Here is a 26,242-nt window from a genome sequence, read left to right as displayed (position 1 = left end):
ATGGCTCTAAGTTGTCATACTTACTGCCAGGTAAACCCAGAACAATGAATATCTAAACTTTACACGACACATTAATATTTGCAAAATTACAGTTTTCCATCTCAGGTCAGTTTTATTCAAGTGGAAGATGGGTATAATCATTGTGTTTCTTTTTATTCAAGGTACCTTTTGGCTGAGTTTGGTATTTGAGTGAATGCCATTTTCATTATTTTCCATTGCTGGGTCTTTTAATGGTTCATTGGCTTTATGTTCCTTCCACGTTTTAGGATCCAAGTACCAAGCTCCATATCTAGATTTTACCCAGCTTGGGTTGTATGTGGTTTCCTGAGATATAAAACAAGTTAGAACCATGTTTTTCTCTATTTTATGGGTAAGCAGAAATGAAACAGATCAATCACGTATTCAACCCAAAAACACAAATGTAATATATTACAGCTTACCAGTCCATTGATCTGGTGGCTCCATTAGTTTTTAGGCTTTTTTCCCCCTTATTTTCACCTGGTTATCTGGCAAGTAAAACATTTCCTGCCCAAGGGTGGCTCCATCTATGGTTATTTAACAGATACACCGCCCTTGGACACCTTGGCCATGCATGGAGAAGGTAGTGTTAGGTGGACTAGTAGATTTAGATGGCCTTTACATAACAGACTAACAAATTAAAGTTGATCTCCAGCTAACACTTTATAAGCAGTGACATCAACAGTTTTTTTTCTTTTAGGATAAAGGTTTTACATAAATAAATAAAAGCTGATCATTGTAAGCACTCCTGTCAGTGGTAAATGGTTTGTCCCAACGCTCTAACTGCCAGTATTGCTGGACAATTTAGTCTGTTAAAGGAAGTTGAAAAATAACAGATTTATTGCCCAAATCATCAGGTGACAATAAAGAAGACAATGCAATGTCTATTCTGCAATAAAATAAACTTACCGGTTTGCTCTCAGTGTTCACTAAAACTTTCACTGAGCTGCACATGCACAGTTCAGTCTAGGTTCCTGACATGCCTGGGATGACTGAACTCCTGCATGTGGGCAGGTTTTACATCATCCAATGCCAGCCAATCAACACAGCAAAGACTGGCACCAGGAAGAAGCCAGGAGAAGATGGCAGCATCAACAATAAACCTCGCGGGTGTCACAATGTTAGAGCAGAGGTAAACACTGCAGAATTTAGTTCTGCTTAGCTGCCTCCCCCCCCCCTCTGCTGTCACATTTGGCACCTTTTGGGGGGGAGTGGGTACCTGATTTTGACCGGTACCTGCTCCCACTTCCAGCTCAGGAAGTTGGACAGCAGCCCTCTGGGACACTTCACAGGTCCCAGAGGACTGTGGGCCATTCACAAAGTGCCGCACACTTCACACATGCGCAGTAGGAAACCGGCTGTGAAGCCGCAAAGCTTCACTGTCGGTTTCCCTTAGTCAAGATGGCAGCACCAGCACTTGACAGCCAACTGAAGAATCGGCTCAGGATGAGGACACCGCTGGTTCCATGGACAGGTAAGTGCCCTAATATTAACATCAAATAATGTAGCTGCTGACTTTTAATTTTTTTTTGGCGGAGGGTCCAGAACTCTCTTTTAACGATCACGTGGTTTTACATCAGTCTAAAAGTAACAAAAGAAACTTGAAGAAGAAGGAAGTGAAAGTAGGTTGTTACACACTGATACTGTAAAGGATAGGAAGGTTCAGTTCCACTTCAAAGTCTAAGATTAGTTAATAAAAAAAAAAAATCAACACAAGGGACCGTACTAGCATTTTGTGAGAAATGTCCATTGTGCTGGTGGCTTGTCTTAGTTGAAATATTTCATCCTCTGCAGTTCCCCCATACCCCACAGCAGTGGGGGTTAATAGTTAACTTCCAGTGGGGGTGGATAGAAGCCAATAGACCTGTCACAGACACTCATAAAGAATGCTGACTATGCCAGCCCTTCCAGCCCCTTTTCCTCCATTCGTAGAATCTGTACTATAGCTTACACCAATGGCATGAACTCTATATATAGAGAATTAGTAGATGAATAAAAGGTCCACCTACTCCATTCATACAGGGCTTTTCATTGCTGGGAGCCATAGTACACCTTTTATGAATGGAGGAGGAGGGGGCGGAAAGGGTAGACATAATCGGTACTCTTGCTGAGTGCTTATGACAGATCAGATTTCAACCAAAAGAACAGCCAGCAGAACAAGGGATACTTCACATTCAATGTAAGTTTTTTTGTTTATTTAACCAAAGATAGGATTGAAATATTTTAGTAGCATGTGTTTTTTTTCAAACTGGGAACTCGGTATTTATGATATCACCTTTAACTCCATCTACTGATGAAAAGTACTATTGCATCAAGTCATTTTAGTCATAATGGTACTGAGTGCTATTATTCTTTAATAGTCATTGAACAATGTAGGTAACAGTAAGTGTTGTGCTGTTGTTTACAAAAGGTTACTGAAAATAGAGCAATATGAGCGCTATACATAAAGGGCAAACCTGCGTTTATGAGCCCCAGCCATTTTCAGATGTCATGTTTCTGTTTAGTGCTTATTCTTAGAAGTGACACACATTTGACAAATTGATCTTACCCTAAACTCTCTTATCCTTGTGGGTGATGTCTTTGTAATATCTTGTCGAGGCGAGACACCCACAGACATTCTTAATTCTGCAGGTACATTGTTCAACTCAACAACATGGATCGGGACACTAAGGGTAGGTTTGGTGTCATATCCACTGGCAAAAAGGCTGAAGATTGTCGCTTCATTGACATTGCAGTTTTCTCCTCCCTAATTGGAAAGCAAATGTAAGTTCAACCCAATATTTTCTAGCCTAGCTTACAGATAGGAGTTAACGTAATAATAAACCCTTAGCGTTTATCACACTGAGCACAACAAAGTAAACATTTCCAAGTAAACTATTTGTAAAAATTCTTGCAGTTTACAACTTTCGACGCTGCTGGCTCCTGCTTTCTTAGACTCCATGCACACTGGGCATTTTAATAACGCTGGTTCAGGGGTGGACTGACCATTTGGAAACTCGGGCACTGTCCGAGGGCCCAGGGTCAGTAGGGGGCCCCATGAGATGCCCCTGGTACCTTTTTCATAGACTTTTTTGAGTTTTGGCAATGACACAGGGGCCCCATGATCCCTATTGCCCGGGGGCCCCATGAGTTGTCAGTCCGCCCCTGCGCTGGTTACATTAGCTGTGTAAAGAAACGTTAAAATGTGAGTTTTTCAGTGGTTTTTTTTAGTGTTTTTGCACTAGCGTTTAGCCACGTTTTTTCGTGTTTGCATTTTTAATGTTTTTACTCCAAAAAATTTTTTATTTTGCTTAACAAAAGTCCAAAAACACTGCTGTGCCGCTATTTACTGCGTTTTGCCACTTTTTTAGTGTTAGAGCGTTTTTACAGCTAAAAAACTCCTCTAGAAACCCACTAGTTCTGGGTTTTTTTTCCAGCCAAAAAATGCCCCTGCCAAAAAAACGTTGATTACAGTCTGTGTGTGCATGGACACATAGGATAACATGCTGGGGAGTTTACTGGCTGTAGCAAAAAATGTTAAAAACCAAAAACAGCCGCTGTAATAACGTCCAGTGTGCATGAGGACTTAGTGTTGCTTCCCTGAACTTTCGGTCTTCACAGGAAAGAATTAACAGTGGACAGTGCAGTCTAAAGTCAGTCTGTTAGCTTAGATAAAGGACAGGTCAGGAGTAGTGGGGTGCAGAAAAGTGCCTTGTCATTCTAGGTTATGGGGCTGTGTGTTTCTACTGATGCACACAGTGTAGAAAAAAAACCCTCTAGTTCCAGCACAGGTAGCTTCACAGGACGCTGCTTGAGAAAGGAGCCACCCTGAAACAGGACACCTGGGGCAGTGGTCATGGCACCAGCTTAAACTGGAATTTTACAAGGATTAACAGATAACCCCCACCCTCTTAGATTGTAAGCTCCAAGGGCCCTCCTAACCCTCTTGTATTGAACTGTATTGTTCCTGTATTGTCTCTCATTATATTGTAAAGCGCTGAGCAAACTGTTGGCGCTATATAAATCCTGTATAATAATAGTAATAATAATAATAATAATAAATATTATTAACCACTTCCCGACCGGCCGTTGCATATAAACGGCCAGACGGTGGCAGTGCAGGGTCGGGTGGCCGTTTATAAACGGCCTCCCCGCACCCTGCTTGTGCGTGCTCCCTCGCACCCTGCTTGTGCCCGCTGTGTCCTCCGGACACAGTGAAACACCGATCGTCGGACAGGACCTCTGTACGAGGTCCCGATCATGTGATCACTGATTGGCCAATCAGTGATCACATGCAAAGTAGTAAGCAAGATGTCACTTGTGACATCATTGCTTACTACGTGTGAAATCTGTGAATGATCACAGAGGTTACATGGTACAAGCCTATTCACAACAGGCTTGTACCATGTGACAAGCTGTGACCAATCACAGCTCACTCAGTACTTCTCAATGAGTGCAAGAATGCAGACAGAGAGAAAGAGAAATGATTGCTTTTACATCCTATATGGGTGTAAAAGCAATGTGTAAAAAAAAAAAATAAAATCTTCATCACCCCCACAAGTAGTACAGTGTCACCATGGTGACACTGTACTGCTAGGGTGACAGTATGTAAAAAAAATAAATAAATAAAAAATAATAATATAAAAAAATAAAATAAAAATGTAAAACAAATGTTTAAAAATTATAATTTTTGGTTATAAACTAATTTGAATTTTTTGTTTTTACTAAAAAGATAACGGAATAAATTTTGGCCAAGATTTATGATGAAATATTATTTATTTGCAAAATTTTATTAAAAAAAACACTTTTTTTCAAAATTTTTGGACTTTTTCATTTACATAGCAAAAAAAATAAAAATCCCAGCGGTGAATAAATACCACTAAAATAAAGCTTTATCTGTCTCAAAAAAATGGTAAAAAATTCATTTGGGTACAGTGTTGCATGACCGCGCAATTGTCATTCAAAGTGTGATAGCGCTGAAAGCTGAAAATTGCCCTGGACAGGAAGGGGGTAAAAGTGTCCGGACTGGAAGTGGTTAATAATAAAGAAGCTGCATTCAATGTCAATGATTAAATCAGCTGAGGAAAGTGCCTAAAAAGCCCGAGGGGTTGATATCGCTTTAAATGTTATAGAATTATGCTTTAGTTCTATATTTATTTATGCAAGCTATTTTTATTAATTAACACTGCACTAAATGCTAATATTTGACTGCAGGAAGGTGATTTATAAAATATACTTACTAATGAAACTCCATCATTTGAATTTAGCACCTCAAGGTATTGTGTGATACCTATTATATACTTTATATTCACCAAACGCAGATAAATATTTGACTAATTAGGTCCACTGCAAATATGTATAATGCATCCTACTGCATATCGTAAACGTATAAATGATATTATTACAATTTGAGAAGAAAAAGATAAAATTATAGGTTTGATGCTTGCACTTTAATAAACATTGATTTTTAGACTTGAAATACAGATTGCCAAAATTACATTTGTGGGTCCGTATTTACCAGTTTTTGACAATAACAACTTCTATAATAACAATAAGAAACCTCTGTACATTGTAAGTCTAATTTAGTAAATAGTTTGCTGGGGTTTAAATCTTCGCACCGAAGAAGTACACTATATAATCTACACCAAAGGAACTGCCATATTGTTGAATATAAAGCACAAAAACATGAACAAGCTGTGACAAACACGATTAACATGTAATCAATCTAATCTGTTACACAGGAGTCAACATAAAAAGAAAAATATTATTCTGAACAGGATCAATCTGACACTAGTTACTACTGCCAATGATGCAAAAATTACTGAGAATATTGTTAAAAATGATTATATTTTCTTTACCTACCCATTTTCAAACCCATAAATGAGAAAATTATCCAAAGCTTAAAGTGGTGTTAAATCCGAAAAAAATAATATATTGCAGCTTAGCAAAGTGGAATTCCAGGCACCACCTAACTAATCTTAAAAATTATCCCTCCCATCTTCTAACACCTATGCTGACTAACCTGTGAAAGGAAAATGTATAACGTTAACTATTTTCATCCCACTCCAGTCCGGTCAAACGATCTGGTTTCCCTCTGTCAGCCAGCGTGGCTGCAGGGGAGAGAACGGAGCAACGACAATGGATGGGCCTATGGGCTCTGGATTGAAGCCTATGGGTGACATCACTGCTCCAGGTTTTATAAGCTCTTGTCAGAGTACTCTTTCCTCTGCTCTGCAACCGCTGCTGCCTGACATAGGGAAGATCATGTGACCGGACTGGAGCATCCCGAAAATAGGTAAGTATACAGATCTTTATACACAGGTTAGCCAGAATAAGTTTTAGGAAGGAGGTGGGAGCATTTTAAAGATTAGTTAGGTGGTGCCTGGAATTCCACATTAAATGTGGTGGCTGCATTCATTTTATTTTTTAGGCTTTTTCACTTTATTTTTATCTGGTGATCTGGCCACTTCCTGCTTATGGTGTTTCCACTTCAGTGGAGGAGCAAAAGGGACATCTTTGGACAGCAGCATTATCTATTTGGGGAGAGGGTAGCGTTAGATGGACTAACAGATTTATATCGACTTCACCAACAAATTAAAGCTGAACTCCATTAAGCAGTTAAAGCAACGTTTTTTTTCCTTTTGGCATAAAGGTTTTAAATAAATAAATAAAGGCTAATCATTGTAAGCACCCCTGTCAGTGTTAAACAATGGTTTGTCTCAACCCTCTAACTGACACTTTTGCTAGACAGCTTGATCTGTTTAAGGAATTTGATAAATAACAGGTTAAAATGAAGGAATTGGTAAGCTTTAAAATATATATATATATATATATATATATATATATATATATATATAAATACATACACACTCACTCAGCCACATTATTAAGTACAGCTTGCTAGTGCCAAGACAATATCCCCCACACCATTACACTACCACCACCAGGCTGAACTGTTGACACAAGGCAGGATGGATCCATGCTTTCATGTTGTTTACACCAAATTCTGATCCTACCATCTGAATGTCACAGCAACCAGTTTGCCCATTCTCCTCTGCCTCAACAAGGCATTCTTGTCCATGCGACTGCTGCTCACTGGATATTTTTACTTTTTCGGACTATTCTCTGTAAACTCTAGAGATGGCTGTGCATGAAAATCCCAGTAGATCAGCGGTCTTTGAAATACTCAGACCAGCCCGTCTGCCACCAACAACCATGCTACGTTCAAAGTCACTTATTCCCCTTTCTTCCCCATTATGATGCTCAGTTTGAACTTCAGCAAGTCGTCTTCACCACGTCTACATGCCTAAATGCATTGAGTTGCTGCCATGTGATTGGCTGATTAGCGATTTCTGTTACCAAGCAATTGAACAGGTGTACCTAATAAAGTGTCCGGTGAGTATATATATATATATATATATATATATATATATATACACATATACACACACACACACACACACACACACAGTTTACTATAGTGTAACAAATATTTTCCGTTTCTTTATTCCAAACCTCAGCTTTATTTGGCATTTAAGAGAGAAGATGTTATTGGAGATGCTCATTAACATGCAGTCTTTGCAACCTGTTGAAAAATCTCTCCGTGGGCAGACTTCATCTGTTCTCTTACGTAAAAACAGGAAGAATCAAATACAATTAATATGATATTACGACTGTCAGCCAAGCATTACAGCAGATTCTGGCATTTGAGCAATCTGCTTGAGGACAGAAAGCTATCTCTTTGCTTGTAGCATTCAGAGATAAAACGTAATAGGTATGCTGAATAGCAGGCATGGTAAGAAATAAACTGACCTTAGAGGTTTCTTCGTCTTTATTGGGCTTCCTAGCATGAGCTGTGCTGCACTGCTAAAAATCTGAAAATAATTTATAACCTTAGAGCTGCTTAGCTCATACAAAACAGCTGATTGGCAGGGATACAAGCAGAGAGATCCCCAAAGGTCAGCAGTGGAAGACGCACACCCGTTTTCCACATTCTGGCTGAGGGCTGGTGAATACCAGCATTTTTATTCTGCATGAACAGTGTTTAACATGGATTGCAATGGCCCTAGTTCACACCAGTGCAGTGCATTTTACAGTTGTGACCAAAATTATTCAACCCCCACTGAAATTGAGTGTTTTGGCCAGTTTGACATTGCTTTTGATCATTCAGTCATCTTGCTTACATTTACATTAAAGAGGCACTTGTAGGTCAGACAAATATAACATAACAGTTATAATGAAATAACCACAAATGTCTTTTCTGTGCTCACAGCATTATCAGTTTTATTCAACCCCCAAGTGACATTCAATCTTAGTACTTAGTACAGCATCCTTTTACAGTTATAACAGCTTTTAAACGTGAAGCATAGCTTGACACAAGTGTCTTGCAGCGATCTACGGGTATCTTCGCCCATTCTTCATGGGCAAAGGCCTCCAGTTCAGTCACATTCTTAGGCTTGCGCACTGCAACTGCTTTCTTTAAGTCCCACCAGAGGTTCTCAATCGGATTTAAGTCTGGTGACTGCGATGGCCACTCCAAAATGTTCCAGCCTTTCCTCTGCAACCATGCTCTAGTGGACTTGGAGGTATGCTTGGGATCATTGTCCTGTTGAAAGGTCCAACGTCTCCCAAGCCTCAGGTGTGTGACGGACTGCATCACGTTTCCATCCAATATCTCCTGGTACTGAAGAGAATTCATGGTACCTTGCACACGCTGAAGCTTCCCTGTACCTGCAGAAGCAAAACAGCCCCAAAGCATGATTGACCCTCCACCATGCTTCACAGTAGGCAAGGTGTTCTTTTCATCATAGGCCTTGTTCTTCCTCCTCCAAACATAGCGTTGATCCATGGGCCCAAACAGTTCTAATTTTGTTTCATCAGTCCACAGAACACTATCCCACAACTTTTGTGGTTTGTCCACATGGCTTTTGGCATACTGCAGTCGACTCTTCTTATTCTTTGGAGACAGCAAGGGGGTACGCCTGGGAGTTCTGGCACGGAGGCCTTCATTACGCAGTGTGCGTCTTATTGTCTGGGCTGAAACTTCTGTACCCACATCTGACAAATCTTTTCTCAGTTCCTCAGCAGTCACACGGGGACTTCTCTCCACTCTACGCTTCAGGTAGCGCACAGCAGTCGAAGTCAGCATCTTCTTTCTGCCACGACCAGGTAGCGTTTCAACAGTGCCCTTTGCCTTGAATTTGCGAATGATGCTTCCTAAGGTGTCTCTTGGTATGTTTAACATCTTTGCAATCTTCTTATAGCCATTGCCCTTCCTGTGAAGAGAAATCACCTCTTCTCTTGTCTTCCTGGACCATTCTCTTGCCTTCACCATGTTTGTAACCACACCAGTAAATGTCTAGAAGGAGCTGAGTATCACAGTCATTTTAAAGCTGCCTAATTGGTGCTTATTATGCTTGATTGCTGCTCGGTGACATCCACAGGTGTTTTCAATACCTGATGGAAAGCACCTGTATGAACCTCTGTTCTTCAGAGTGGTAGTCTTTAAGGGGTTGAATAATTGTGGCAATGAAGAAACCACATAAGAACCATTTACTACTGTATTACATAAACAATTGATGTCATTTTAGTTGCATTTGGGTAGTTACAACGTCCTTGTAGGATTTGATTCTGAATACAATTCCAAATGTACACTATAGTCCCTAAACCCCTTTACAGCATTGGGGGTTGAATAATTTTGGTCACAACTGTAGTACACTCAACAAAAGCAGAGCATGCTACATTTGTATGTTTGAAATGCATCTGGAAAGCAGCAAAATGCATTAAAAAAAAAGCATCGTAACGCATTGGAATGCACATTTCCTATTTGGAGTGAAGAAAAAAAGAGGGAAAAAAAACTACATCAAAAAGGCAGAGAACCCAGCCAATTACTCTATGAATCGCTTTAATGTTTGCTATTGTTTGGCAGTAAATAGGAATAAAAAACAAAAAAAGGTATCTTAGCTTGACCTGGTTTTAGGAGTATTCATCTTATAGTACAATTATCTAGCAAACATTACAGAGTTAAAGTGATTCTCAGTGAAGCTAATTAACACTTAGGAGATGCTTGGTTTCAAGTACTGCACACTTGCCAAAGATGTCACCCAGTCACAGAAGTCCTTAGTCACGTGCTTGACACTTTCATCTAGTGCTGGTGTCAGTGGCCTTGGATTCTTAGATCTTTTCTCCTCCTTTACAGGCTCCTCTTGCTTGACAATCCAAGTATATGGATTTTTCAGCCTAGACTGTTCACTCCTTCAAACACAAAATTCAAATGACATTAAATATTAAATATCAGTATGCTGAAACAAAAATAGAGTAAAACTTGCTTACCTTGGCAGAATGTGGATTGTAAATACAAATTCTAACATGTAGCAATAAATATAAATATATTTTTATGTTTTATTATATCATAATTAAATAAAACAATAAAATATGTTTATTGAGTTTATTATGACTTTAAAGCAGAACTTCACCTATAAAAGGGAAGTTCCACTTTGTGTCCTCTCCACTCTTTTAGCACCTTTTTTTTTTGGGGGGGTTGCATACCTAATTTTGGTACCTGCTCCCACTACTGCTGAAATCGCCTATGTGCCTAGTACTGTTAGCTGCTGACTTCTATTTATTTATTTTTTTATTAGACTGAAGAACCACTTTATCACTTGACCTCTGGAAGGCTTTAACACCCTTCATGACCAGAGCATTTATTTTGCTATTCAGCACTGTGCTACTTTAACTGACAATTGTGCGGACATGCAACATTGTACACTAATTCTTGTATATTTTTACACAAATAGAGCTTTTTTATGAATAAAAAATATATTTTCTAATTTTTGTTATAAAACATATCTAATCAAAAAATCAACTGTCTTCATAAATTTAGGCCAAAATGTATTCTGCTACATGTCTTTGATAAAAAAAAATCCCAATAGGTGTATAATAAATGGTTTGTGCAAAAGTTATAGCGTCTACAAACTATGGAATAAATATACTGGAGATTACACAGCTATAGACACTATACTGTAATGGTGGTGATCGGTGACTTAGTCCTCATGCACACTAGGCGTTTTAAAACCGCTGGTAGCGTTACCTGTAAAATTTGTGTTAAAAATTTGATTTTTTTTCAGCAATGTTTAGCATTTTTGCGTTAGTGTTTAGCCACGTTTTGCAGTGTTTTTCTGTGTTACTGTTTTTTAGCTGTTTAAAGAGAAAAAAAAATTTGGGGCTAAAAAACAAAAAGGTAAAAGATGCTGGTTTGCTGCGTTTGGTATTTTACCACATTTACCACATTTTTACAGCTAAACAACTCCTCTAGAAACCAACTAGTTTTGTTTTTTTTTTTCAGCCAAATACGCTCCTGACAAAAAAAGCTGATTAAAACCTATGTGTGTATGGACACATAGGATAACATGCTGGGGAGTATACTGGCTGTAGAATAAAACATCCAAAGCTAAAAACAGCAGCTGTAAAATGTCAAGTGTGCATGAGGCCTTATAGTGGGACTGTGATAGGGTGGCGGGCAATTTGGCACTAACAGGCACTATTTGGGAAGGTCACTAACTGACACTGACATTGCTAGTGACACTAATACGGTGGCCAATGATAATACTGTACACTGACACTGTACTAATGACACTGGCTGGGAAGGGGTTAACATCCGGGGGCATTCAAGGGGTTAACTGTTTGCCTAACAATGTGATGTGTAATGTGTGCTGCTTTTACTCTCTGCTCTGACTGTTTTTTTTCCTGCTTTGCAGGGAGAAGAAACAGCCAGATTACTTTTCTTATGCACACAAAGTTCTGTGTGTTTGCAAGCACAGAACTCTGTGTGTTATTGGACACAGCCAATCAGCTGATTTCAGCCAAAATCATTAACTGAAATCTGCTGCCAAACTTGTGCTGTGTCGAATTGCATACAATTCGGCAAGAAGAAAGACCCAACGTACGGGTATGTGATTGTGCGTGTATCTGCCGCCTGCTCGCAGTATATTTACTGTGAGTGGTTAGCAGGTGGTTAACAGAGAAGTATTTACTTTTACTAGTTCACCAGAAATTTTGACTCATCAGTTCAGAGCACCTGCTGCCATTTTTCTGCACCCCATTTCTTATGTCTTCATTCATAGTTGACTCGCTTAGCCTGGTTTTCAAATCCTATGAACAAAAACATAGGAACTGGGGTGCAGAGAAATGGCAGCAAATGCTTTGGACTGATAAGTCAAAATGGGAAATATTCCGATGGCTCTGAGGCCATATCTAACCCACTATTGCTTCCCACTTTGAAAGCTTTTACAGATCTTTATACGATCTCCCTCCGGAACGTCCTCCATCTTTATGGTCCTGCTGCCCTCTCTGAGGACCTGGTTCAGGCTCTGGAAAAGGATCTGACCTTAAATGAACTGCAATGTGCGGAGAAACAGACGAAGCCGGGTAAGAGTCCGGGCCCTGATGGGTTTACGTTAGCCTATTACAAATCTTTTTTAGATATCCTGGGTGTTCCGTTTCTCTCACCCTTCAATACGCTTTCTCACCCTGCACAACCGCCTTCTGGAGGCTCATATAACAGTCATCCCCAAAAGCAGGAAAGATGCTACCCAGGTATCTAACTACAGACCCATATCCTTGCTGAATGTGGACATTAAACTATTCGCTAAGATCATCGCTAATCGCCTCCTCCCCTTGCTCCCATCCCTAATCAATGTGGATCAAGTGGGATTTATCCCTGGCAGAGAAGCAAGGGATAATACAATTAAGGCCCTTAATCTCAACCATTGGATCCATAGGTCTAATTATCCCAGTTTTTACCTCTCTTTGGATGCGGAAAAGGCCTTTGATAGGATTGCATGGGATTATCTGAAGGCGTCTTTAGTGGCCCTGGGATTGGGAGAGAAGATGCTTAATTTTATAATGGCCCTATACTCTGATCCGTCTGCCCAAGTCCGGGTTAACGGCCACTTGTCGAACCCTTTTCGTCTGCGCAATGGATGCCCCCTCTCTCCCATCTTGTTTGTCTTGTTCCTTGAACCGTTGCTAAGAAAAATTTGTCTTAATCCTGATATCAAGGAGATCAAGGTAGTAGACAAAGAATATAAACTAGCTGCCTATGCGGATGACATTCTCTTGTTCCTTACAGATCCCCGCACCACCCTGCCAAATATACAGAAAGACTTTGCCTTTTTTAGATTCTTGTCCAATTTTAAAATCAATTTTTCCAAGTCCTCCGCTCTCAACATCACTTTGCCCCCTTACTTAGTTTCTTTTTGTGAGTCCCAATTCCCATTTCACTGGGAAAGGGATTCCATTACTTATCTCGGTATCCAGCTTACCCGTCACATTGACGACCTTTATGCAAAAAATTTTCTTCCAGTCCTTTGCTCCATGCAGGAAGATCTCACTAAGTGGCATCGTCCCTGTTTCTCTTGGTTTGGACAGGCGGCGATAATTAAAATGAACATACTTCCTCGCCTCCTGTACCTCTTCCAAACATTACCAATTCTGATACCGCTGGCCTTTTTCAAATCTTACAAGAAAATGTGCTCCTTGTTCCTATGGAACCATAAGCACCCGCGTATTGTCTATTCTCTGTTGAAAACGCATGCTCACCCTTACCCCTGGCATCGATCCCTTGGCTTTTGCCGAAACATAAAAATTTTCCGTTCAGCGAGTAAATCCGCTTCCGTCTCCGAAACACCCAACCCCTTAACTCCCATCCGCCTTAACCCTGATTTACCTCCGGGGATGCACCATGATTTTTTATCTAAACACTGGCCACATAAACTGATCTTGGCGAAACATTTTGTCCACAATGGCAAGATGAAAACACTTCAAGAACTACTTGAAAGTCTAAATATCCGCGAGTTCCCTTTTTGGACATATTTTCAGATTAGACATTACTTGCTGTCACATAAACTCCCTCAAAATTGGTCCCGTCCTCTCACCCGTTTGAGTCTATATGCGCTAAAGCTGAACCACGAAAACATCTGATTTCAGAGATCTACCCCCTTCTAGTGGACAGCAGGACTTACAATTCTCTTCCCTCTTGTCGGGCCTGGAATAGAGATCTGGAAACTAACCTATCAGACTCCGACTGGGACGTAATTTTCAAGTACTCTCATAAATGCTCCCTCAATGTCTCAACACAGGAAAACGGCTACAAAATAGCCGCTAGATGGTACCGCACCCCCTGGAAAATTCATCGTTTCAATCCTTCCTTTCCCAATAGCTGTTGGAGATGCGGAATTTCTGATGGCTCCTTTCTACACATCTGGTGGTCCTGACCGGTTCTTCAACCGTTTTGGCGAGAGGTCCACCGGCTTGTGGTGTCTGTAACCACCTTGCCCCTAGTTCTCTCCCCAGCTCAATTTCTCCTTCACCACTCTCCCCTTCTTAGGGGTCAGTACTTCAAATCCCTAGCCATGCATATGGTCAACGCGGCCAGACTCTGTATTCCTGTTCTGTGGGGCTCCATACGTCCTACCTCAGTCCGTGACTGGCTCACTCGAGTAGGTAAAGTGGCGGAAATGGAGAAGCTGATTGCGACTGCACTCGATACCCCTGTGAAATTCTCCCACATATGGGCCTGCTTGATACATTTTCTGACTACCCCTGAATACCGATCCCTCATGGACCATTCCTTCTGAACTCAATTGAAATTCCTGAGGGTATTATTCAGTCTCATTTGACGCTAGGGTTACTGAACCCCCCCCCCTATGCTTCACCCCCAGCCGTCTGAACCTGATGATAGTCTGAACTTAAATTGCATCCGCGATAGTACCACCGTATTAATCACAATCCTTCTGATACTCCCTGTCTCATCCTAACCACTTTACGTGCTCCCCCTCCCCCCCTTTTTTTTTTTCTCTTCTCCCTTCTCTCCTCCTTTCCCTCCTTCAATCTCGTCTTATCATTCTTTCTTTTCTTCTCTCTTCTTTCCCTGATACATTCCCGTAAGTTTTTATCAATTATCCAGAAGACAGTTCGGCATACCAACAGCACTTCCCCTTTTTTTTCATTAGCAGTCCTTGATCATACACTCCCACATCTGCAATCTGCACTCGGATACCTCCATTGTATTAAATCTATACCATATACTTCGGTCTTGACTTCGTTTATGCTCTTCTTCCTTCTACGGTTCCGCAGTCAGTGACATTACCATAGGAGGTCCGGTGCCTCATTATATAATTCATTCTACAAGCATCTTCGTGTATTACAGACACAACTCTGTCGTGGCATATTTCCTCCACACTGTTTAGTTGTGCAGTAGACTTCATTTACTTCTAGTTTGTAATGTGTATTGCCCAATGTCTTATTCATACTTCACATGCTGATTTTATTGTGTTAATTTGTACATTGCTATATCTTAATAAACCTTCCTTGTTTTTGGAAAAAAAAAAAAAAAGGGAAATATTTGGCTGTAGCAGGAGGCAGGTTGTTCGCCAAATGGCTGAGGAGCAGTATAATAATGAGTGTCTGCAGGCAACAGTGAAGCATGGTGGGGGTTCCTTGCAAGTTTAGGGCTGAATTTCTTCAAATAGAGTTTGGTCAGGATCAATGGTGTCCTCAATGCTAAGAGATACAGGCAACTACGTATTCATGATGCTATACCATCAGGGAGGCGTGTGATTGGCCCTAAATTTATTCTGCAACAGTACAACGACCCCAAACATACAGCCAATGTCATTAAGTACTATCTTCAGCATAAAGAAGAACAATGAGTCCTGGAAGTGATGGTTTGGCCCCCGCAGAGCTTTGATCTCAACATCATAAAGTCTGTCTGGGATTACATGAAGAGAGAGAGGGATCTGAGGTAGCCTACATCCACAGAAGATCTGTGAATAGTTCTCCAAGGTATTTGGAACAATCTACATGTCGAGTTTCTTCAAAAACTGTGTGCAAGTGTACCTAGAATAATGGATGCTGTTTTGAAGGCAAAGGGTGGTCACATCAAATATTGATTTGATTTGGATCTCCAGTTCATGTACTTTCCATTTCGTTATTTGATAAAAATAAACTATTAAGAATTCTAATTTTGAAAGCATTTTAAGTTTACAGCATTTCTTCAAACCTATATATATACGCACACACTGCTGACAAAAGTCTATCTGTCCCCTTATTATCGTACATACTACACAAGTTAACTAAGTCTGTGATACAGTTTGCATTTAAATAATAAAGATATATATATTTAAACACTGGTGACAGAAGTACTGTATTTCTGTCCACTTGCTATCGTACTTGCAGTATACCAGATAGCTCAGTCTATGACACAGTGGGGTTTATTTATTAAGCCCTGGGTTCACACTGATGCGGTGCGGAATTCGCCACGTTTTCAGCGCGAATTCCGCACCGCATCACAATCGCACCCCGTTTATGCGAACTGCTGCGGGTGTGTATGTTAACAATACCCAGACATTGGTCCGGAAAACATGGTGCGATGTGCAGAATCGGATCACATGGGTGTGAATACCTATGCGATCCGATTCTAGTGCAGACCAAAAAAGAGTCCTGCATGTTTTTTGTGCGGGTGCGGTGCGAATAGAGCCATACAAAATGTATGGCTCTAATCGCACCGCATACAAATCACATGTGATTTGTACAAGAATACAGTGCGGTTCCTGTGCGAATCACATGGGATTTACCGCACCGCTGTAGTGTGAACCTAGGCTAAAGCTGCAGAGTGCAAAATCAGATTCATTTTTGCAGAAAATCCAATCAGTTTTTTACCTCAGCTTGCTCAATTACGCTTTGGCAATAAAACCTGAAAACTGAATGGTTTCTATGCAGTAGTGAGCCTGATTTCTCCAGCTTTTGTAAATAAACCCATGCATGTGTAGTGGTCACCTTGCTGTTTGTTAGTAGGACAACCTGTTTATTGCAATAAAGTTTATATACAGCTCTTGTTATTTTAGTTAACCCTGCCCCAGTGGCAGAGCTTCAGGGGTAGCAGTGGTGACCCATTCATGCTCTAGGGGGCCTGTGCGGCCTCCCTGGCAGGCAACTGCAAACACACACTGTTTGACCTGAATGCCAGTCGTTCCTGAAGAGCTTCAGTCAGGTCCATGTGGCTTGTAGGTTAGTTGTACAGATAACGGTGCGGGAAGCTGACGGCTTTTCTGTCATCTCAGAAACTGCTGCTAGTGGGAAGTGAGCTCTTCTTCTTCCTCCAGCTCAGGACCGGAGAGCCCCCCTACGGAGGATGAGGATCCTGGCTGCTGCACACCGTAGGTGCATGGACAGAGGAGCTTAACTGACCTTGTGTACAGCAATACATAGACTATCCCTGACCGACCTGATCCAAAATTGTGTGCAATAGTTTGTCTGTCTGCCAGGCCTGTGTGTGCTTTATACAAATTTATTAGACCAGCACCAGTTCAAAATACATTCCAAGCACAAAGTCCACAATTCTCTTGAAATTCAGTTAAACTCCAAATGGCAGGATAGTAACCCTCAAAAAACCCCCCCAGAAAACTATATGGTGCAGTATGTAGATACTCCAAATATGTGCTCAAAATCCAATAAATGGTGCTTACATTTAACTCATAAGTATATCACTTGTATATAATCTTACCTTCCTCTACCAAAAAATTGAGCCTTTTGAAAAAAACACCAATTTCTTCAACACATCAGATTTGCTTTCAAGAATACCTACATACTTCCTTCCTTTTCTGAATGAACACAGTGAGTGATCAGTAGCATCATTCATAACGACAGCATGGTAAACTGTGTTTAGTTGAACAGAAAGCCACTCAGCACAGACCACTTCCCATTCATGCACTGATCAGTGCAGCTGAGTCTGCAGAGAAAGGAACTGGGGAATCTACAGTTGCAAGAAAAAGTATGTGAACCCCTTGGGATTACGTGGAGTTTTGCATGAATTGGGCATAAAATGTGCTCTTAACGTCATCTAAGTCACAAAAATAGAAGAACACAGTCTGCTGAACATAATACTACACAAACATTAGATGTTGCCGTGGTTTAATTGCACATAACATGTAAACATTCACAGTGAAGGGAGGAAAACCTATGTGAACCTTCGGACTTATTAACTGGTTGACCCTCCTTTGGCAGCAATAACCTCAACCAAACGTTTCCTGTAGTTGCAGATCAGACCTGCACAACGATCTGGAGTAATTTTGGACCACTCCTCTTCACAAAACTGTTTCAGTGTAGCAAACTTCTTGGGATGTCTGGTGTGAATCGCTCTCTTAAGGTCATGCCACAGCATTTCAATCGGGTTGAGGTCAGGACTCTGACTGGGCCACTCCAGAAGGCGTATTCTGTGCTGTTGCAGCCATTGTTTTGTTGAATTACTTGTATGCTTTGGGTCATTGTCCTGTTGCATCACCCATCCTCTGCGGAGCTTCAGTTGGCAGACAGATGGTCGTACGTTTTCCTGCAAAATGTCTTGATAAACTCTGGAATTCATTTTCCCATCAATGACAACAATCCGTCCAGGCTCTGCGGCAGCAAAGCAGCCCCAAACCATGATGCTCCCTCCGCCATGTTTTACAGTGGGGATGAGGTTTTGATGTTGGTGTGCTGTGCCTTTTTTTCTCCACACATAGTGTTGTGTGTTCTTCCCAAACAACTCAATCTTGGTTTCATCTGTCCACAGTATATTTTGCCAGTAGTGCTGTGGAACATCCAGGTGCTCTTTTGCAAACTTCAAATGTGCTACAATATTCTTTTTGGACAGCAATGGCTTCCTCCGTGGTGTCCTCCCATGTGCTCCATTCTTGTTTAATGTTTTCCTTATTGTAGATGTGTCAACAAAAATGTTAGCATGTGCCAGAGATTTCTGTAGGTCTTTAGCTGACACTCTGGGATTCTTCTTTACCTCATGCAGCATTCTGCGCTGTGCTCTTGCAGTCATTTTTACAGGACAACCACGCCTAGGGAGAGTAGCAACAGTGCTAAACTTTCTCCATTTGTAGACAGTTTGTCTTACCATGGACACATGAACATCAAGGCTTTTGGAGATACTTTTGTAACCCTTTCCAGCTTCATGCAAGTCAACAATTCTTGATCGTAGGTCTTCTGAGAGCTCTTTTCTGCGAGGCAAGGTTAACATCAGACAGTGCTTCTTGAAACCACTAAACCCAAAACAGGTGTGTGTTTTTTTAAGGGCAGGACAGCTGCCAGCAACACATCCAATATCATCACACTGATTGGAGTCAAGGTTGGTTCACTCCTGGCTCCAATTAACTCTGGAAGAAGTCATTAAGCTAGGGCCTCACATACTTTTTCCTCCCTGCACTGTGAATGTTTACATGTTATGTGCAATTAAACCATGGCAACATCTAATGTTTGTGTAGTATTATGTTCAGCAGACTGTGTTCTTCTATTGCTGTGACTTAGATGACGTTCAGAGCACATTTTATGCCCAATTCATGCAAAACTCCACGTAATCCCAAGGGGTTCACATACTTTTTCTTGCAACTGTATGTTCTCAGTTCCCTTCTCTGTCTCAAAAGTGACCCCTGATATTTCACCAAAGTCCCCCAATAGGGCTGTTAAAAAAATGTTTAAAATAATAAAAAAATACAATTGTAAAAAATAATAAAAAATAAAATTGGAACAATATTTAAAAAATAAAATAGTAAAAATAAAAACTACTGCCTCCATCCACTGCCTTACTGACAAGTCTACTGCCCTACTGACACTGTCCACTGCTCTACAGACTGGCCACTTTTACGGCAGGCTACGTTTACATCTTTACAGTGACATTTGTTTATTATATTTTTCCTAAGTTTTCCTTACTATTTAGTTAGGCCTTAGTTTCTTTAAAAAAAGGGTGCTGCACCTCAGTGATCTTTGATCTCTTTCAGATTGTTCAGGAAGATCTCTACCTCTCAAAGGGTGCCTACCCTGCTCCAGGGTATTCAAAAGAATTGCGCGGAATGTGCCAGATTTAGTTTTTTGTTTCTCCGCATATTTGTGTCATACCAATACAAACAAAAGAAGTAAACATGGGAATGCCTAAACATTTGTAACTGCAACAATTTTTGAGCGAAGTGGTGCATTATTTGACAGAAATGCAGGGGTGCCAATATTTTTGGCCATGGCTGTAAACACTTTTGCTATGTGTTTGTAAAGGTATATTTTTTGATATTAAACTAATAAACACTTTATACTTACCTGCTCTGTGCAATGGGTTTCCAGAGGATGGCCCTGAACCTCTTCTGGGGTCCACCACCGGTGATTTTGACTCCTCCTCTCTTCCAAATGCCCCCATAGCAAGTCACTTGCTATGGGGGCACTCATGCAGGCCTGATCCTGAGTCTATTGACATACACAGCCTGGCTCAGCCCCTCCTCACAGAAATTGATTGACAGCAGCAGGAGCCAATGGCTCCTGCTGCCATCTCTGAGCCTGTGAGGAGAGAGTTGCTGCTCTTGGGCAAAGCACTGGATCAAGATTAGGCTCAGTTAGTATTTGATCACAGAAGGTTTTTTTATCTCAATGCAGAAAATGCGTTTAAAAAAGCAAAGGTTCTGGTTCTCCTATTTACCTACAGGTTTAGTGCCTTTTCCTGTTTGAGAGGGCCATTACTCATCCCCCCCCCCCCCATTTTTGATGGACTGATCCTTTAAACCTTGGCCCTTTGTAGTTGCTTGTCATTACGTAGCAGTAAGAAATATAGGTTGTGGCAGTTTTACCTAATTCTCCCTCAGTCTTATCTGCCAACAAGCAAACCGAAAAGACATCATCAGCAGTCACTTCTAGTTCATGTATATTCTGGGAGTGTTTGGTGTGCAGGGTGGAGCAGCAGGAAGGTAAGCAGCATCTGGACTGAATCGGAGAAACTAGCAGACGGCACACATGATGCACAACATGGGAACGCTATAGCAGAAGATGAGCAGGGACTGAAGAGAACGGACTGAGCAGCAGAGCTGGCAGATCGGAGCTGGAGAAACTAGCAGATGTCACATATTGTTAGTAGCATAGAAGCAATAAAGCAGGAGGTGAGCGGACTGCAGAGAGAGGAGGATCAGTAATCCAGAGGATTTGCAGAGCTAGGGATTACTACTGAGTGGGGGATCAGCAGAGCTGGGATTTACTGCTGATCGGGGGATCAGCAGAGCTGGGGGTTTACCACTGAGCGGGGGATCAGCAGAACTGGGGGTTACTACTGAGTGGGGGATCAGCAGAGCTGGGATTTACTGCTGATCGGGGGATCAGCAGAGCTGGGGGTTTACCACTGAGCGGTGGATCAGCAGAACTGGGGGTTACTACTGAGCAGGGGATTAGCAGAGCAGGGGGTTACCACTGAGTGGGGAATCAGCATAGCAGGGGGTTACCACTGAATAGGGGATCAGCAGAGCTGGGAGTACTACTGAGTGGGGCATCAGCAGAGCTGGGGGAATTACTGAGTAAGGGATCTGCTGAATGAGGGTATTTATCAGCTGGGGATCTGCTAAACAAAGGTACTAATGAGCTGGGGATCTGTTGAGTGGGGGTATTACTGAGCCATGGTTCTACTGAGCCCCTTTAAAACCAATATAAAATGAATACACAGAGGGCATTTGCCAAGCTTCATTAAAGCTTTAAAAAAGCATCACAGAAGCATCCAAAACACATAAAAAATGCATGTTGAAGGAAATCAAAGGGAGTGTAAACAAGCCCTAAAAACTTTATTACTACAAGGACCAGGGGCGGACTTACAACTCATGGGGCCCCCGGGCAATATGAGATCATGGGGCCCCTGTGTCCTTGCCAAAACTCAAAAAAGCCTATGAAAAAGGTACCAGGGGCATCTCATGGGGCCCCCTACTGACCCCGGGCTCTCGGGCAGTGCCCAAATTTCCAAATGGTCAGTCCGCCCCTGACAAGGACCAAGGAAGGTGTTTTCTTCTACTTCACTGCATTATATTTACTACTAAGTTACCAGTGCAGCTCATAATTGTCATACTTCTGCTAGGGTCGCTGATGAGGCAGAGCAGCCAAGCCTCCTGTACTAGGCCCGGGCCCCATCAGTTGCAGCCAGGCCTCCTGTACCAGGCCCTGGCCCCATCAGTTCATAAGAGGGGCCCAGGCACCTGCCGAGCAGGAGGAATAACTGTACTCCTGTATTGCCGACACCTATCTCGTTGGCTCCCCCTGCCAGCTTCTTCTCATCCCCCTCCCTCTGGCTGTGCTGCAGAGGGATGCATTGAAGTATCTCTGCCACTACACCCCCGCTGTCAGGGCTGGCCCCCTGTGTGCCCCACCTTCCACCACTGTCCAGGCCATCCTGTGTGCCCCTTTGTCTAGCAGCGCTGCCAGCTTCCCTCCTCTCCCGCCGGCAGCTGCTGCGGGCACACGGGATTATTCAAGAAGGAGAGCGGGGGAAGGGGCCATTAAATATGTTATTTACTGGCCCCTTCCTTTCCTGAATAAACACAGTGAGCAATCGGTACTAATCGCTTTTGTGTCCATTTATCACTGAAGCATAGTACTGCAAACCGTGTTCACTGTGCTTCAGTTTGTAAATAAACAGGAAGACTCAGATAGCTGAGGCTGCAGAGAAAAGGACTTGATGAATCTATTTCTTCAGTTCCTTTCTCAGTCTCAAATAATAGCTATCAGGGGTCTGTTTAGACCCCTGATATTTCACCAAAGCCTCGCAACAGGGCAGCTAAAAATGTAAAAAAAATTAAATTCGAAAAAATGATAAAACATATAATAGGGACTCGTTCACATGTGCTTTGGTCTCTATAATTTATGTGATGGCTTTGAAGCATAGCATCATGGCCGTGGCATGTGCACACCTCTAGCCACTGCCTCTGTTGCTAAAGGGGGTAACAGTTGGTGGGTGGTTAAAGCGCAGCTTAAGCATGGGGTTTTTAATGACCCCGACCTCACATGTGAATGAGTCCTAAGGATGCAATAGTATCTCAGAGATACAGTATGATATGGTTGGTGTCAGGAAAAGACTCACCGCTGGTGGCGCTGGGGCTCACCTGCCGTGTGGGTTGCAGTACCGGTGCTTGCCAGCGGGTGCTTTCAGCAGCCAGGATCTCACTCCTGCAATCAAGCGATCAGCTGAGGCTGATTGCAGGAGGTGTATTTAAGCAGTACCAGGCCTGCAATCAGTGCCTTGGTGTTTTCCCATGTGCCCTGTTGTCCTGATCCTGTATCCTGTCTTCTGACTCTGCTAGAACTCCGCCTGCACCGACCCCGGCTATACCTGACCATTCTCCTGCCTGCTCCTGTTGTACCTTATCTGCCCAATTGTTCCTGACCCGGCCTGCCTGACCACTCCACCTCTCCAGCCCTGACTACACTTGTACATATTAATATTAGTTTAAGGTTTGGTTTTTGTTTGCACTGGGTTTGTATATTTGTGCAGCTCTTAATAAATTTTATTATTATTTCATCATTTCTGAAGCCTGCTGTTCCCTGTGTCAGTCCACACATCTCTGGTCATACCTGGATCCCTGACAGTTGGTGCCAAATTCCATCATAGCCCTTAGTGCCCGTTCACATATATGCGGATTGGATGCGGTTGAACCACATCCAATCTGCATGACATGTGTAATAACATTGTTGCCTATGGTGCCTGTTCACATAAGTCCTGTCAGGTGGGTTGTATGGGGGCCGGGTTTTTTTAACATCAGCTCTGACTTCTGCTATATCAAACAATTATAGGTTCTTTAAGCTACTTATAAATATCCTTAGCATGAAAAATACACAATGCTTACATAGTTGACAGTCTTGTGCTGGTTTCACGTGATTTTTCACTTTGTGTTTCCTGCTGTTCTCTTGCTGGAGTAATGATGTTGACCTCCTGATCCTCAGGAATAGCTTCATAAGAATCTGATGGACTCTTTAATCTCATTTCAGGGTCAAGAATCTCCACTATGTCTTCAAACAGCTTTACAAAAAAAAAATACAGAATTTGCAATCAAACTTTCCTAGACTTTTCATAAGCAAAGCACGGAAAAAATATTGTTAAAATCAGCTTTATATAATGTCCAGTAAATTTTGGAACTGCTTTGCATATTTGCTACCTGACAAGCAGACTTAACTTTCTGCATATAAATTCATCATTATTATTATATTATTAGAGATTTATTTATGTTAACAGTATATTAAAAACTAGGCAAGCTCAATGTACTATTGAATGATATATATCAGGGGTGCTCAACCCATGGCCCGCGGGCTAGATGTGGCCTTCAGAGCCCTCTGATGTGGCCTTTGACCTCAAACTGAATAGAAAATACAGGTGTACCTCAGTTTACAAACGCCTCGGTTAACATAATTTTTGGTTTATGAATGATAATCCATTGAAAATAATGCCTCGGTTTACAAATTTTTTTCACAATAAGAAGTGTATGTCGGTGCCGATTTTTAAGTGCAATTGCCGGCTTTTTTTTTTTATCTTCACTATAGCTCACAGAATTAGCTGTCACTTTCCCCAGAGCTAAAGGATACTTTGTTTTTTCTAACTCCGGAAACAAACTAAAAGGAAACATTGTTTCTTTTAACTCAGGGAAATAAACTAAAAGGAAACTTTCTTTCTTTTAGCTGGGGGGAAAGTGACAGCTGATTCTCTGAGCTATAGTGAAGAAAAAAAAAAGCCATTAATTACATTTAAAAACCGGCACTGACCTATAGTGACAGCAACTTTTTTTTTTACTTTTCTCTGACTTCCGGAACGGATTAATTGGTTTTAAATGCATTCCTATGGGAAACCGCGTTTCCGTTTACGAATTTTTCGCAATACGAAACGTCCCAGAGAACGCATTAAATTCATAAACCGAGGTACACTTGTATAATAGAAGTCTATGGCAAAGTGCAGTCAACCCACATGAACGCCACAGGTGCTTAGTGTAAAAGCAGCCTTATAGGGGGCACAGGACAGTAAGGGTTTTGCTTACATTTACAGTTTGAGGCAGTGGCGTTCCGAGCCAGGTGCGGGGGGGAGGGTGCCGCACCGGTGACATCAACCGCATGGGGTGACACCGGACCCGCTCCACAGGAGGATCATCGGCTTTCTTTACAACTTACCTTTTCTTGGAGCAGGTCCGGTGTCACCCCGTATAGGTTGCATGCGGACGATCCTGCGGGGTGACACCGATGTATCGGCAAGATGTGTCTTCCATGTAGAATTGTCCCCCTGAAGAAACTGCGCATGTCCCAGTTTAAGGCATGATCAATCGATGATAGAACTACTGCCATCATCGATTGATCGTGCCTGAAACCGGGGCATGCGCAGTTGTCCCAGACCTACTCCAAGAAAAGGTAAGGTGTAAAGAAAGCTGATGATCCCCGCAGGATGGATCAGATCTGCGGATTGAGCATAATGGATCGGAGTCCAATCCATTATACTCAATCAGCAGATCCGATCCATTCCGCGGGGATGTCACCAAGTGTTACTGTACCGGGTGACACCAACCCTAGGGATGCCTCTGGTTTGAGGGACAGGTGGTTTTTACCATACACCCCCAACCACTGGTGCAGTATCAGAGGTTGCAATGGCGACACTGCCCTATGCTCCAGGAGGCCCATGTGGCCTCCCTGTCATATTGTGTTTTACACTTGGACAGGTGGGGCAGCATACACAGGAATGGATTCTTTCCATTTTCCTCCTCTAACTGTTGAAAACTGGCTTCTTCTCCTCTCCCTCCCACTGGCATTCAGCGGCTACAGGAGGAAAATGTTCATTATGCTATTCAAGAAAAAAAAAAAAATCTAAATTCTGAACCATTTCATTGTGGCCCATGACTGGTTACCATATCACTTAAGTGGCCCTCACTATTTAAAAAGTTGAGAATCCCTGATATATATGAACTGCTTTTACCAGCTATTTGTATTTCTTTTGATTGTATTTCTGTGCCGCCTGTTTTGTGATTCTGGCACCCATGCCAGAAAGCATAGTCACATCACTGACCTACAATACAGCAGCTGCAAAATTTGGTCAAGAACACTGATTAAAACACACCATCGGCCTACTGATTGGAGAATAGAGAATCACCACCACTCTCTCTTCTGGTAGCATGTTTTCTATCAGCACATATGCATGCAACAGAGCACGACTGGCTGTTGGTGCTCATTATTATTATTATACAGGATTTATATAGCGCCAACAGTTTGCGCAGCGCTTTACAATATAAGGGAGACAGTACAATTACAATACATTTCAGTACAGAAGGAATGTGAGGGCCCTGCTCGTGGAGCTTACAATCTAAAGGATTATTATCATTATCCCTTTCCCTGTCCCTCAGTTCTGTATTACAGGAGGCTACAGATGTAAAAAAATGTAAAT

The 26,242-nt window shown here is 41.9% G+C and overlaps 1 protein-coding gene across 2 annotated transcripts in view; it reads right to left on the bottom strand.

The window, feature by feature from the left end:
• The window catches only part of FAM47E (family with sequence similarity 47 member E), a 47,690-nt gene that overhangs the window by 9,005 nt on the left and 12,443 nt on the right, over nt 1-26,242 (bottom strand). For both annotated transcript variants that reach the window (XM_089675936.1, XM_089675946.1), the window contains exons 4-7: nt 23,676-23,848; nt 10,085-10,251; nt 2,567-2,760; nt 166-324 (exon numbers count right to left, since the gene is read on the bottom strand). In XM_089675936.1, coding sequence (XP_089532062.1) covers nt 166-324; nt 2,567-2,760; nt 10,085-10,251; nt 23,676-23,848 — 693 coding nt within the window. The remainder of the gene's footprint in view (nt 1-165; nt 325-2,566; nt 2,761-10,084; nt 10,252-23,675; nt 23,849-26,242) is intronic.

Source organism: Staurois parvus, unplaced genomic scaffold (genome assembly GCF_062004578.1).
Source record: "Staurois parvus isolate SC_StPar_1 unplaced genomic scaffold, SC_StPar_1.0 ptg000013l, whole genome shotgun sequence".
NCBI classification, from domain to species: domain Eukaryota; kingdom Metazoa; phylum Chordata; class Amphibia; order Anura; family Ranidae; genus Staurois; species Staurois parvus.
The sequence above is the reverse complement of the archived record's forward strand: the minus strand, read 5'-3'. Positions and strand labels throughout refer to the sequence as shown.